The sequence below is a fragment of the Apteryx mantelli genome, chromosome 8, assembly GCF_036417845.1.
Source record: "Apteryx mantelli isolate bAptMan1 chromosome 8, bAptMan1.hap1, whole genome shotgun sequence".
Lineage (NCBI taxonomy): Eukaryota > Metazoa > Chordata > Aves > Apterygiformes > Apterygidae > Apteryx > Apteryx mantelli.
In genome coordinates, this window is record NC_089985.1 from 22,850,944 (window position 1) to 22,866,839 (window position 15,896).

Below are 15,896 nucleotides of genomic sequence, written 5' to 3' on the forward strand. Positions count from 1 at the left end.
CGCTTTTGTCCTATTGAAGTGAGGTATATGCTTTCATTTAAATGATATAATTTGTAAAGAAAACTCCAAAACCACTCATTTTTGTTACTGCAGATAATGCTTACCTCTTTACAAAAGGTTCTAGGGACCATTATTTTCAGGATTCGACATATTCTTGCAATGAACACTCTGTCCACCATTGCTCGCTCCTTCTTTCCCTCTTTCTGCATCACACAGAAGCAGCAAAACAGGAAAAGTGAATTTTTTCTGTATTGTAATAAGTTGTTTAAATGTTGATGTGATATTTTTCCTTATCCAGGTTATTTGCAGCTACCTTTTTTCTGCAGCACATTTGCAACATTTCCCTCCAATTTAAGACTTACTCACACAAGTCAAATGAAATGCAAGAATCAGGAGTGTATGCCCTCACAGCTAACAAATTGTAAAGAGAACTGAGTTATTGTAACAAATTGCAATAGGAAATAGCTGCTATAATCTAAAAAAATTATTTCAAATTTGTGTTAAAAACAATGTAATACAAACAATGCAGACCACAGCACGAAAATGTCCAATTACAAGTTGTAATGTAGTATTAATAAAAGCATCATTGTCTAGTAACAGATATAAATTCTGCCATCTCTTAAAGTTGCTTGCCTCTGGAAGACATCATCATGCAGTATTTTAAAAGATGCATTCCATCTTTTGTCTAGACTACCACAGGTCTGAACTCCTTGACTGTACAGATCAAACGGGCTTCAAGTGAAACCTAAATTTGTTACTGCTTTACCTCTTAACAGTGCAACCCATTCCTGGTGGACTACATCTACCTGATGAAAAAACACCCCCTTCTACAACCATATGACTTCTATTCGGGTCATTTTACACTTGTTTACCCCATATAGCCCTATCTTCTGTCCTGACTAAACTGAATACTTTTTAACAAGCTAATGTTCCAGATCACTTTTCTTTCTTCATCTCTACAGTTTTTACATGAGAATTCAATCCTGAAGCTAGACTAAAAGAGCACACACATGAACTTAAACTCCCTCTTACCAACATAACCCTGCTGTCTTTGATACTCAAGATTCATGTGAAACATTTTCATGCTATATGATAATGCATTAATTATCAATGTCTATAGCAATACTATAACACAGACAGGAAATCTGAAAGAAAAACCTGGAAAGGCAGGATGGAAGAGAAAGACAGAAAGTAGCCTGTGATTCACCATTAACCAACTGAAACAAAGCTAGCAAGCACTCACAATTTTTTTGTTGTTGTTGTTTTATTTACAGGGATAATTAAACCACAGAAACTTTTACAGAGAGTCCAACTGAACCCCTTCCTTTACTGTTTTCATATGAAACACAATGGGCAACAAGTGCAAGCTCTGAGATCCAGCAAGCACCAATTTACTCCAAATGTTCTCAGAGGAAGCCCATGGAAAGAAATTAACTGCAGTATTTTCCCTTTCAAATAAAAGTGTTAATAAGAACTACAGACTGATAGGATGCTATATGGCAAGTGCAAAAATATTTAGTTAAGAATAACTTTTACAGAGAAATCCAAGCAAGCCCAACAACTACAAGATTACTGTTCAGGCCTAGTGAATTACAGCCCTACAGAAATTATTGCTTTTCCTTAACAGGAGTGCCCAATACAATGCTGGATGTGTGAAATTCTTAAGATACCCGATTAAATGTATTTGATGTTTCAGCTGCACCTATTCTCCCTTCCTCTTTACTCACTTCTTCCCCATCTCTACCCGTGTTGCACTTCCATTAATTCCAACATCCTCTTTCCCTCAATTTCTTTACTTAAACTGTTAATCCCTCATTCAGTATAATTACACCCAAGAATTGTAAGAATACAAGAAAGCTAGTTAGGTTTTTACAAATGGATATAGGTCTGCAAAACACAAATGTTTATAGTATGTAATACAGTAAAGATCTGGCTGGAAATTAACATGATGTTTGTGTATAATATTGTATTTACTCAAAACAAGCCTTTAAGTTTTCAGCAATGCTAGAAGCATTTGAAATAGTTCTTTATTCATACCACCATAAGACCCAATATTTCTAATCATGGGCTCTGCCCCTCGGGCTTAACTATTGTATTTTATTTGAACATGAAACAAACAAAAAAAAGTGGCTTAAAGGGATACATTCTGTTGAAAACAAAAGAATTAAAAAAAAAAAAAAATCAGGAAAATGTCAAACCTACCAAAAGTTTGAATTACTTCTTAAAAACTGTCAGACTCTGCATCTATTCCCATATTTTTTTTAAATCAAATTAACAGCAAATGCAAATGACATCAAATCTACAAGCAACTATTTGTTACAATGCACAGAGCTAGTCCTCAAGTATTCATAAGGCACAAAGATTAAAAAAAGCACATGGTAGGCATCAAGCACCATTATCATTATGCAGTCAAACTTCAGCCATACATGATTAACCAGTCTTCCATTTGTTTCACCAATGCAAATTTGAAGCATCTTTCAGATCACATTTGCACCATACCCATCATTCTGTCCCCAGTAAAACTTCAGTCATGGTACTGAATGCAAACCAAATCATCAGTATTATTTAAAAATATTACAGGAAGAAAAAATTACCTCATTGTTCTGCAATGCTTGTTTTCCACTTCTCTTACTGTAGAGGAAAAATAAAGTATTTTACTTTTTCTTAGCATGTATTTTTTTTTCTTGATCTCTGTTTACACACAGCAGGCAAACAGTAAAGCTAGGGACTATATCCCTATCCAGACTAATACAGTGCCTTCACAGCGGGCTACCTTTTCTGTCACCTGCGTGCTGCTATTTTACTGTTTTAACAAAACCTCCTTCCACCATTTAGTTTCATCTAGGGAGGTGAAGTCTCTCTTTCATCTTTGAATTTTGTTATACCTTGTCTTCTGCAGCATGAGTTCCTAGTGTTTTAGTATTTCTAACATACACTTTGTAGGAATAGCTACATGGTTCCAGGGACCACAAGTGAAAACTACATAAATGCAGATTCAGCAATCCAAAAAACACAGGTTTGATGTTTCGCATTATCTACATAAGCCAAACAGATTTGTTTTGCATGATATTTGACTTTTAAATAACACATTTTACTATATATTTGTTCATAAGCCTGTTACAGGGAAAAAAAATCCTGTGAAACCAAGTTTCTGCGAAGGTGTGCAATGGAGAGCAATTTTTTCTTCTTTTTCTTCCCCTGCATCTTTCAGGACAGTAAGAGGAAAAATAATTCCCAATTAGTGCTAAACAGACAGTCAGAAGTACAAAGCTATCTCTTTCCCCTGCTTTTAAAACAGGCAAGCTGGCATATTTTATCAAATATGTTATAGCTTGTCTTTTTTCCTTTCTGTGTATTCAAGCATTAAATAAGTACATGAAGCAGTTGGAGAATTTACGTGTGTATGAAGCTTAAAAGTGACAGCTATCCAAATTAAATTGTAACCAACCATTTTTCAAACAGCACACTAAAATATCTAGAGCAGGCTGGCCTTGAAACTACAATATTCATGCAGTTTCAAGACAGTACGAGGGGAAGTCACAGGAAAGAATGAACAGAGAAAGGCATTGTTCCTTTGCCTCTAACATCAGGACTCGTGCAGCCACTGCCGTGCAACCAGCCATCCTGCAGCTCTAACAGCAGCAATGTTTTAAGGCTCCTCCTTTAAAGCTCTGCTCTGCAAAGAAAGCATGTAGGATGAAATCACGTCTATTTTAATTTATGATCATTAGAAAGATCTATCAGTGACTTAGCCCAATGAAGAGAAGTAACTTAATTACAAGGAAGGAAGAGGCAGGGCAGCAGAAGAATGTGAGTAAAGAAGGGAAGGAGGAGACCAGGAAAGAGAGAAGGGAGAGATGCCAGTTTAACAAGAACTTAATTAAAAGGTAACGGTGAGACAGAGGGCTGAGAAGATAGAAATCTTGTAAGACTACTTGTGCAAAAGAGAGAGCAAAGGACATGAAGGGTAGCAGAGGGCAGAATGTGGGAAAAAACAACTTAATAAGGTTCAAAAGACATGTAACACCATGATTTGGTCATGATGGAAACATGTCTGTGGAAATGGCAACAGTGTGCAAAGTCTAAGAAACAACTTAGAGACTAGATCTTGCTGATGCAGGAAGACCGAGTGTTGAAGGAGTTTATTGTTGGTACAAGAAACTGCTTCTCCTCAATATATCTCATGATTTTTCAAAGTACAAAAGATCGACTTACTAAAAAAAAAAAAGTTTTCATCAGTTTATGAGTACAATCACAGCTGGTTTGGGACAAGGAGAAAAGCAGTATTGTTAGGAAACAGTAAGTCATAATCATACCAAGTCAGTATTTTCCCAGATGATCCATGACTTGCAATAATGCAAAATTAAAGTATGCTGCTTTTCCAGATCTGCTATAATAATTCCTAGCTTTGCTACTATGGCTGGCCAACATTTGAAGTCACATCACTCATTACACACAACTATTTCAGCTTTAAAAGGATCAGAAATGAATACATTAAATAGTAATATTTTAAGAACAAAAGGCCCAGAATTGTTTTGGCAGCTGAATACCTTTGATGTATTTATTTAAACCTTTTTTCCTACAGTAGCTTTAGAAATAAATTCAGTAGCTGAAACTATTGAATTCAGCTGAAACTGATTATCCAGTAAAGAAAAGGAATTCAGAAATTGTGATCTCATATTTAATTGTGAGCTCACAGTATAATATTTACAAAGTTTAAGATACAAATTAAGTATCTGTAAAATCAAAACCTACAGAGAAAAGCTTTAACAGTGTTTCTTTTTTTCTAAAAGAGAAATTAAAGCAAACACAAAACAAGATTACTACTTCAACAAGAAAGGAGACAATCTTATCTATAAACCATGGGTTAAAATAGATGAAAAAATAAATGTGGCCACATAGCTCAAAAAATTGCTCTCAAAATTAATCCATTGCTGTTTTAACAAGTAAAACCATTTTGCTTGCAACAGAAGACTGTGTCACAGTTCTGCCTGGAATAAACTTCTACAGGCCGATTACTGCAGAGCTTTTCCTTCTTACAGAGAGTCTTACTTCTCCAGCCCAGTACCTACTGGCGCTACTCTAGACTCCATCATACTACTGTAGAACCTTTTGTGAGGACTGTGGTTGCATTTTCAATGAATTTAAAGACTAAATAACACCCTCAATTAGTCGGCAAGAGTACAACAAGGCTATCTGGTTACAGCAGAGAGTTCTAGCATTTGGAATAGATTCAGCTCTCTACTGTTCAGGCCTCTCATTTATTTAATGATGGAGCATCACACACCTTGTTGCTCAAGGAGAGTAAGTGCTACACGCTGCCAAAATTCTCTAGTACAAACAACTCTGGTGTAGGGACCATCTTTGAGAAGTCCAGGGTAAGGACTGCTTGAAATAGAAACACAGGGCTGCTTTTTACTGCAATGTTAACTTGACATATTACCCGAACTACAGGTAGTGCTCTCTGGTTTGAGTTTAATGGTGAATATTTTTAATAGCCCTATCATAAGCCTTGAAGCTCAAGTGCTTGGTAGGATATGGTAGGATTACAGACACAATACAGCTCAGGTTAGCACAACTCATCACATGCTAATCCAATCACTATTACAATTCAGGCAGCTACCAATCAAACTGCAGAAGAGCTCTACTTTTGATCTTTAGTGCAGCTGCTCTCACTTCACCACAAGGTACCTGCAATGAAACCCTTGCCCGAGAGTGCATTTATCAAGACAGGCTGGATTGGTTGGGACAACGAAAATCTAGTACAGTGAGAAGAACTTCCACAAGTTTGAATGGGAGTAAAATCAAATTCAGGAGTGATGTGAAAAATGTCCTTATACAGCCTAGTGTATCTGCATCCATAGGCATATCTCTGTTCCTGTTTCCCTCAAGGTCAGAATTTTGCCGTGATCATTCACCATTCATCTGCCCTTTTTTCTCCTATATTAGGAAGTCTTGAATTGTTTCTCCCACCCTTCCCTGTTTTGGGGGGCTGCTTTTTTTATTCCAGCCCTGGGGCATTATATTTGGTCAAACAAAATTCAACAGTTATATTACAGAGACTAAGAGAATACAGGACTTTGATTTAAGCACTCCCCCCCTCCTCCCCTGCAAAGTTAAGGTGACAGAACAAGACTACAAGAACAAATATTAAAAACCCTCCTTAGCAAGAAGAGAAAAAACAAAATATATGGCATACGCCATAAAGCAATCACACCCAGAAAAGTTTTTATTGCATTTATGAACCTATGAATGCCTAACTTTGCAATTTAAAAATAAGAATGTGATTTTAAACTGAACCATGACAATTTTCATATGGAGAGAATATTTTGAAAACATGACTCAAGCATTAACTAATACAGTAACTTTTACCTGAGCCTGCACAGAAACTTGCATACTGAACTACCCCTACTAATTTACTTCTCTGAAGTAATAAAACCTGTAGAAACACAAGAGCTAGATTTTTCAGGCCATTCACTGTATCAACAGAACACAGACTTCTGCAGCAGAATTACTTCTTTTCTTCTTAACTTACTATAACTTATCTGTGATGGCTGCTTGCTTTCTAGTTTTTCCACCCAGGAACACACCGACTAAAACTCACTCAGTTTACAGCCAGAGAATAACAAAAACACACTGGCCAACACAGGAGCGAAACAGACTTCAGCAAGTAGTAGAAGATAGGCGGACTTGAACTTCTGAGCTTCCTTCATGCCCTTGCAGACAATGAGGGCTGGCAGTGGTGGTGAGGTTTTTGAAAAAGGTTATCCAGACAGTGTTTATAAAACAGATAAGGAACATCAGAAAAAGCATGGTATCCATACAATATTTCTAATTCTGAGCCAAATCAAACATTTTTAAGAATACAGATTATTCCAAGAAGAAACAACAGCATTAACAATCTGAACTATATGCAACTCTTTACCTGTAATCAGCAGTTACTACTACTACACTAGTTAAGTCTTTCTCCAGACTTCTGTCATCTTAGGCTTAAATTTTAAATCAACAGATCAAACTTCATCCTTAAAGAAGGAACTTCATCTATAAACCACCATAACTGCTGCAGTCCTCTCTGGAGCAACACAGAGCACAAAGCCAAGGCCAAATCACGTAGAATGAGATACAAAGTACTTTTGATTCAGTGATCCATCTATGGAATAAACTTCCAGAACATCTACATTGCCTAAGTAATTTATAAATTTTCCTCTTTACTGGGGGTGCGGACAGAAGCTCCTATAAAGACCGGCTCCTATAAAGACCGGCTCCTGGTTTCCTCTAACTGCTACCTTCCTGCTAAAGGAAAGAAAACACTCTGAAGGTGATCCTCCATGATCTTGGGGGTAGGAGTCAGACTTAAAACTGAAGCAAAACACATCTAATATTTAACAGATGATGCTTTCACATACCTCAACAGAGCCTGTACAGCAAATACACATGCAAAAAGCCAAGAAAGGCATCAACGGTACCAGGATGACAACTACACCAAGTTTTTCATTCATACATGCATGGTAACTACATAGCAACTCACTAAAAAATAGGTAAGTACTTACGCAATAAGCAGTAGGTACTACAACAAAACACCTTTCCCCAACATTGCGAAACTAGGTCAGGCAAAAACAGCAATACATTTTAAAGAAGCTGACAAAGAGTTTCAGGACTCTGTACAGGTATTTGGCAGATTAAAACCAATCCTGCTTTGAGGGTGGCAACATATCACAGGGGAACAGCAAAAAACATGATGACGACAATCCTTTTTACTAACCACTGCTTTGCATTTTGCATTAGATGAAAACTGAATCTTTTGCCCAATTTAAAGATCTTGAATTCATCTTCAATGTCCTGAATATTCTAGGTTTGTTACCTGAATCCTCCTAACTGAAGGCAGTTTAGCTGACAGAACTTTTCCACCACAGAATTATTCTAAATTAATCTCTTGCAACACTGAAACATTTTTCCACAACAGATAAAGCAAGCCATACTCTCACCTGCACTTAAAAGATGTGCTTTCAAGAAATCATCCCCTCTAAAGAAACATGTAGCAATGGTGGTTACTCAAAAAGGATCATCCTAAACGCTACTAAAGAAGAAACTGATTTAGGAAGCACAGGGAAAAGACTTCAAGAGACCACTAAGATGAGTCTAGTTATTGAAAGGTCTCAGGAATATTAATTGTCATATTTCTTGGCAAACAGGAAGTTAAAGCATTACAGTTTCTAGAAATATCTGTCTCCTTCCAAAACAAAGTTCACCAAGACTCAATGGAAGTGATCCACACTGACTTAAGCTAAACACATGGAACTGCAGACAGAGAGATGAGCGAGTCTTCCAGTTTAATGATGGGCAAAGAGGAGAGAATAGTTTCAAAATGCATCTTGTGCTTAACTATAAAGGAGCTACAAAGTTCAGGACATGCTACCTTCCTTCTGTAGAGCAGGGTGACTAGCTTCTGCTCAGTACAGTGCAAAGGAGGAGTATCTGTTTTAGGGATAACTGGTGCTTTTCAGAAAGTTACATTTAAGCAACTTTGCCTTTCCAAGTCTTCAGGAATTTGCATTTTGCAGACCTATTCTATTGCCCAGTTGCCAGTTTTCACAGTTTTTTTTTAAAAATGCATAAGACAAACAATCTCATAACAGGTCATGATTATTATCTAGCTCCCAGGTCGGTTTTGCAGTCAAGACACTACTTTGTCAAAGTAATCAAAGACAGAATATAATTCCAATGTTTGTAAAGATTGAATGCAATAGCATACCTTGTTACAGTGTGAAGGAATAACAGCTATACAGAGAAATGTATAGTGTGCAGTTCACAACAATCACTGACACAGACAGCTTCAAAGGGCATACCCCTCCTCCCCCCACAGGAGTACAGAGCAACAGTAGTTATTTCAGGTCAAGGGCAGCAACCTTACTCAGAAGCATGGGCACAGTCCAAAAGCATGCCCATTTGAGCAGTACGCTGGGAGCATGCACAGAAACCAAGGGAACAATTTTCTTGGCTCTACATTGGTGGCTAGTTGCAGCATAAATAAGACTAATGCGAGCGAATGCATTCAGGCAACCAAGAAGGGGACTGAGAAGGTCAGACAGCTATGTTGCTGCAAGCTGGGGCTCAGATCTTTGCTGCATTGCTAAAGCTTAAAAAGTTTCTGCATGTGTTTGAGGAGAAGGCAGTGAAGCTGAGCTGTAGCAGAGAAAATTGAGTTCAGTAGAAGCTGGCCTCACAATGGTGGAATAATATGCAAGAAAACATGTTAGAGTTATTGCTTTTTCCACAAGCTTGAGCTCTGGTCTGAGCTGCAGTTGTAGCTCTCCCTCACGGACAACAGTAGAAAAAAGATATACTTCTCATTCCCTGCTTCCCCAATTAAAAAAAAAAAAGTTTCACATTCTTATTCTAGATCTTGGCTTACGTAACAATTATTTTATGCAATTTAAGAAGAGACAAACCACTAATTAACTACCCAGACCCAAAACAAAGGCAGTCTGAATGCTAGGAGTAGGGCTGAGTCATCTGGTTTCTTCTTTTTCCATATCCCCCAGCTGAAGACAGGTTTTCTGAGCCCCAGGCAGATTTTTCCTCAAGATTAGGTTTTAGATGCATTTTCTAGGAATCCTATCTATATGTTTTATTTTTTGATGTTACTGTGTGCGAAGCAAGGAGTGGTCTGAACAGTCACTTTCACATTCTGGATAAAACTAACACCACTGCTGTGATGAAATGTTTTGTATAGCTTTTTCCACCTTTACACAAAGAAGTATTTTCCCTTTAAAGCTGTTACATACACGTAAGCAGTCTATTAAATCCCCCCAATATATTTTCACCCCCCTTGCCAAACAGTCATGCAGGATTCCAAACTACAACAGGTTCCTTCACACAAGGTTCACAAACAAGGGTCTGACACAAGCATCTTCAGAACCTGAAGAAATGAGACCAGCTAAGGAAAGAGAATAATATCCCAAGTATACAAATACAGAATAATAAACAAACAAACAAAACAGGACTTGCTTAAAGTTACAACTACCACTTGCTATATTTAAAGTTTTGTATTATATTTAAAAGCTCCTCCAAATATTTGAACAAGTTTCTATCACTTCAGACTGATACAAGTACAATCATTGCCAAATTGCGAGTTCGTAAGCAGTCCAGTTCATAATATCTGCAGGACATCTACTTCCACACCATTAGAGGAAAAAGGCTGAGAAGCCCAGTGACAGGCAAATGCATAGGCTGTGTCACCTAATATGACTTGTGTAAAGCCCTATTTGATGTACATTTTGTGTCAACAGCTCTGGTGACTCCACTAAACACAAACGAACCTCTCCCCTTGCTTTAGCCAAACCTAAACAGCAAAGCCCCAAGCATGCATGGTTCTTTCCCTTCACATTTCTTCTCCACAGGAGGGATGGAAAATACTTGTGTTTCATATATTTAATTTCTACAAAGTTAGATTTCCATACTCTACATCCTCTTGGATTCCAAAAAAGATGTTGGGTGACAGAGAAGGCCAATGCATGCAGGAGCAGATTCTAAAATCCATTCCACCACCTTTCCATGTACTGCAGATTCCTACTTCCCATTAACTCCCTTCTGTTTTTTTCCTTTCCCTAATCTTAGTAGTTCAAAACTCTCTACCCTAATTCCCTTCCACTATTCCTAGTCACTCCTTCCAGGGGAATCTATTTTCTTTTTGCAAGCAATTCAAGTATATTATTCAATTGTCCCTAGCATGTATTTTATTTTAAAACACACAGAGATCGAGGAACAATTCTAACCAGATGGATCATAGTCAATATCAAAAACCTTTAAGAAATATGCTTTAAGAAATACGCTTTAAAATTATATTTTTGAAGTAATCACAACTTAAATATTCTGCTGCTTGTCCTAAGTAGTAATGTCTGACATAAGAGACAAAGGTTATAAAACAAAGTTATATATTACCTTTCATCCACAGTAATCTAATCCCATATCTGTTTTATTTTATACTTGTGTTATGCATCATAGTTTTTCTTTTACAATCCTACACTGTATAACTATTTCTACATTTATCATCTTTTTGAGTGTTTATATCTAATACGGATTTTATGTCTTTGTTTAAAAAAACAAAATAAAAATAGGTGAATCAAATTGGAAAAGCAGAAATGTAAAGGTGGAGGGAGAGAATGAGGCTCATCTTTTCAACTATTTTGGCCTTTTGTTTAATATAACACAAAAATGAACTATGACTCCTCCACTCACGCATTGTTAGTAATACTGAGGCCATTATCATTCAATTAATATAGTAACTCATAGCAATACACTGCTATCTGGTAATACAAGCAGCTGTTCAGAGAAACATTTGCTATTTGTACTTGCACACAACCAGACAGTACTCATATTATAGCAAAATACATCATCACTTAGGAAAAGAGTAGTGCAAATTAGTTCAAAGTTTTATTTCAGTACTATTTATTACTTGAAAAAATATCCATTCCAAAAATCAGTCTTTCCAGATTTTTCTCAGTGACAGTATCTTGGAGATTAAACTTTCTTCTTGATTTAAGCTGATACAGAACAAAGTACAAAGACTACTGATTTGATTTCTGCTGATTTTTCTTCATTCCTCCACTCTTTAAATCTTCCCGCAATACCCAACACTAAAAAAAATAGAACCATTGGTCTTCAAAACAGATTTTAAGAGTCATTTCCCTAACTGGAAGCAACATTTTCAACTGTCAGACCCTGATCATCAATGGTGAGGTCACTTCTGTCTGCAGAAACAGTTCATGATAGATTCAAGTCAGGATTGTTTTTTCCTGTATCATGTACATAGAATAAAGTAGTATTTCAAACAAGATCACTTCTTATGGCTCTAAAAAAAAAATTATAACTGATGCCATAATTGTATTTACATAATAAATTTCATGAAGAAATGAAGGCTTTTCAAAGGAAACGGACTTTTTGAAAAAGCAATTCAAATGGAGAAATAGTGCATTTTTCTTTCAATACTTCACACAGAGGCTGTAACATGGAATACTAACAAGTTACTATAAGCAGTTTTATATTGTGTCCTTTTGAAGGATTTTAGAAACTTGTGGTTAAAATATATTGTAAACTGGAAGTGATACCACCTCTCAGTTCTGCAGACATGATGAATGATGTAATAGCTCGTACAGAAGAACAGCTGTGACTAATCCAGCTAGTACTAATTGAATGATCTTTGACCTGCTGAAGTGGGTTAACATATACAGCTTAATTATTCATACATTACTATTTGATACAAGTTGTACCAGACCTTGCCCCTATTGTCTGGCAGCAGAGAAGTGGGTGAAAGTTGTCTCTCTTTTTCCTGCTATCATTTCTATAGCCAACTGTTCCATATTAAAATTAGAAAGGACACTCTGAAAAGTCTGTGTAAGCTAACTTTTTATTACGCATTCAACAAGCTAACATTTGCTTTGCTAAAAGAGGATGTTTCTTTAATTTGTGTGCTATTTTTCTTCTCAACTTCGGTCAGCAGAGCTATGAGTGATACCAAGCCACTGCTGACATTCCAGCAAAAATTACAAAAAAAGCAGAGAGTTATTCTAGCAAGAACTATGATATAACAATATATCTTATTGCATTTATGTATAGGTAAACAAACTATGCTGTGAAGGAGGAAGTTTCAAAGGTAAAAGTCGCAGTTGTACTAGAACACTTTCACGGTTCAGTTGAATATAAACAGCAAAACATCAGTTTACATTCAAGTCTGCAACATTCATCTCTGCCTTTAAGGTGCTCCCCAAAGGGAATTTCACTTTCCAGAATCTGAGAAGCCGAAATTCATTTCTCACTAACAAAACCAGGATTTTCAAACATTAGGTAGAAAGGTGAACAAAGGAATTTACAACATGCAAAAATAAACCATCCCACAGGTCATCGCTATTCCTCACACGCTTTACTCTGTTAACAACTTCAAGCAGCAGATATACTACCAGTCCTCTCCCAGATTATTTAGATTACCAAGCAAAGTTCTTCTGCTTAGTAGCAAGGACATCCACACTCTCCTAATTTCTCTCTCTGCCCAAAGCAGCAGAGGGACAAAAAACATGGAAATTAAAGGGTTCACTAGGCCTTGGACATTTTTATCATTCTGCACAAAAGTTCACCACTTATTATATGCCAGTATCATATACCAGCGCAAGTATGTTGGAATATATAAAGATTTTGCATAATGACAGCCCCTTCCAAAACTATGCTATAATTTATATTAGCAACAAAGCATTAGGAAATGAATGATACATGAACTAATGAGACTGAAGGTGGATAAGGCAATGGTCATAAGTGGATGCTTTTGTCTAGGCTGGTGGTGTAAGCAACATGGCTTACCTACTGCCTAGTCTTGATAAGTAGCATTCTGTAAGGCTCCTGGCAAGATTTGCCTCACAAGGAAACATTGGGGGGGGGGGGGAAGATTGATGGACAAAAACATCCTCAAAAATAGCACTCAAATAGGGGAGTCCAAAAGCAGCACAGCTATTTTTCAAATAACTGAACGATGGATGTTAAAATCTGCAATTCATAAGCACAATACAGTAGCAGCAGTAAATATGAACTAAGTTGTGGGGGACTCAGAAGCATAAGGCCACACATGCACAGGTGGAACAATCAAGTTGACAAAGCATGGTGATTATTTTAGCAACTGCATTTCTAACAGGTTTGAGAAAGCAAAATGGCTTGAGAGAGGAAAACCGCAGCAGTAGAGATAAAAGACGAGGTATCAGAAAGATTGTTTGCAGTATGGATAGTCTGACCTGATCCCTCTTCCTCTATCTCAGCTTCATCCAACTGCTCAATTAGCTGAAACATCCTTTAAAAAAATCTCCCCCCCAAACAACCCTATTTTTATTTTTAAACATCATACCTAACAAATCCAGAAGAGTCATATGAAAGGAACAGATTTCAACCATAATTTTTAACATTTATGCTAAGGCTCAATTTCAGTATATTCAGTCACTCTCAAGCTAAAGGCACAGCCATTGTCAATTACTACAGACCAATAGCAGAAGATTTGCAAGCAAAATAGTTGGACAACCCAAGACCCTCATTATATGTACGTTGGGAGAAGAGAGATTACTTTGGACTCATTCTGGCCTCCTCCTGTCAACTGAACAGCCATTAGTAGTTGTAGAATATTAAATGCACTTCAGAACTACTCTGCACTTCCATTTACATTGGAATATGTACTCCAATCTGAAAGTAATCTAGTTTGTGTGCTCCAAGATCACTCTTCAATAAAAGGGAAAGGCAAGGTAAGTGTAGACAATCAGGAGATTCACTTAAAAAGTATATGCTTGATCTGAACGGAGTATTAATGCAGATGCTCCCAGAAGGTCTGTCTGACCTAGTCCTTCTTACACACATGATCATAATACGTTACGTGTGAAAATCTTGCACTGTAGTATCAGCAGCTCTCCCAGCTCACCACTTTCATGCCTTTCTATATAACTTTTCACCTTTTTACAACAGTATTTCACTAAATTAGCCAGAGACACCTGAAAGATACCATCCTTCCCTATGATTTTGATAATACAGTAACTCTCAGCAATAGTTTGAGGTCTTGCTGTTTCTGTTATCATGCAACACAACTTAATAAATTCCAGAAGTTGCTCTGCTGATCACAGTTCATGCATGTTACATGACAATGGTACCTAACTTTATGAAGCTCTTAAAGAAATTGTGCATATGAAAGGAATTAGGCAAAATGAACTGGATGGTTGCTTAATCACAGGTATGTTATTATTTAAGCCTGTTGAGTAAGTCCATTTCATGATCACAATTCAGCTCATAGCACAATTCAGGTCATAGCAGCTACACAAAATCTAACTGTACTGCTGTAACACAGCAGGCCTTTTTAGTATATGCTCAACAATCAGTGTCCACAAATACGCTGCAGTCATGAAAGGATTGAGTTTAATGCATATTCCTCATCTGCCACATAATATGGTATCCAAGTTCTTCATAGGAGATTAACAAATACACCCATTACCACACATATGCCAGCAAGTCACCCTCGTAGGTAACACAACCAGATACCTTCGCTTTGAAATTCTTATTAGTGTACCTCACTGTTACACAGCAGCATCAAAACAACAACATGGGTCCATTATTTGTCTAGGACACCCCTAAAAGTCAGCTGTTCATTAGTGTTATTTTACAGACGGGTAAACTGAGAAAACGAATATAACTTAACGGTGCTCAGATACGCTCAAGAACAGCATTTACCGCACTTAAGGAGAAAAGGGGGAAGGGGGTGGAAGACACTCTTCTGGAGGGGGATGCGGGCAGCAGTGCCCCACAGCCGCAGCAAAGCCGCTCGCCCCCGGCCAGGCCTAGCAGCTGGTGAGAGCGACCAGGCTCTCCCCTGCGGTGCCGTCCCGCCTGCCCCAGCACCCGCGCCCCGAGCCGCCCAAGCCTGCCGCCGCCGCCCCCCAGCCCCTCACAGCCGCTGCCGCCCCTCCCCGCCCGCCCGCGGGCCGCCGCTCACCCGTGCTGGGCTGCCGCCCGCCGCTTGTTGAGCAGGCAGAGCAGCGCGCAGGCGGCAGCAGTGGCGCCGGCGATGGCGGAGTGGCGCACGGTGAGATACTTGCTGTACGCGGCCATGGCGCGAGAGCAGCCGCCGAGCCGAGCCGAGCCAAACCGAACCCAGGCGAGCAGGCGCGCGGAATGCTGGGAGCGGGGGGCGGGGCGCGCCCGGCCGCGCCTACCCCGGCGGCCCGCAGCGCGCGGCGAGTTCGCCTCAGGACCCGCGGTGCGCGCGCGCGTTGCGTAACGAGGCCAACGGTAACTGCCGCGCCTTCCCCGCCCCCACGCCGGCGCGGACGAGCCGCGGGCAGTGGGTGAGAGAGCAGGGGCGCTTCTGGTCCGGCCCGCGG

At 38.6% G+C, this 15,896-nt stretch overlaps 1 protein-coding gene across 2 annotated transcripts in view; it reads right to left on the bottom strand.

Annotated features, from left to right (window-relative positions):
* The window catches only part of ABCD3 (ATP binding cassette subfamily D member 3), a 35,432-nt gene extending 19,777 nt beyond the window's left edge, over positions 1–15,655 (bottom strand). Inside the window, exons 1-3 of one of the 2 annotated variants that reach the window (XM_067300902.1) lie at positions 15,509–15,655; positions 2,595–2,631; positions 105–203 (exon numbers count right to left, since the gene is read on the bottom strand). In XM_067300902.1, coding sequence (XP_067157003.1) covers positions 105–203; positions 2,595–2,631; positions 15,509–15,624 — 252 coding nt within the window. In that variant the 5' untranslated portion in view covers positions 15,625–15,655. Of the gene's footprint in view, positions 1–104; positions 204–2,594; positions 2,632–15,508 lie in introns of those variants that run through there. The other variant, XM_067300903.1, reaches the window with a different exon arrangement.
* Positions 15,656–15,896: the final 241 nt, after the last annotated feature.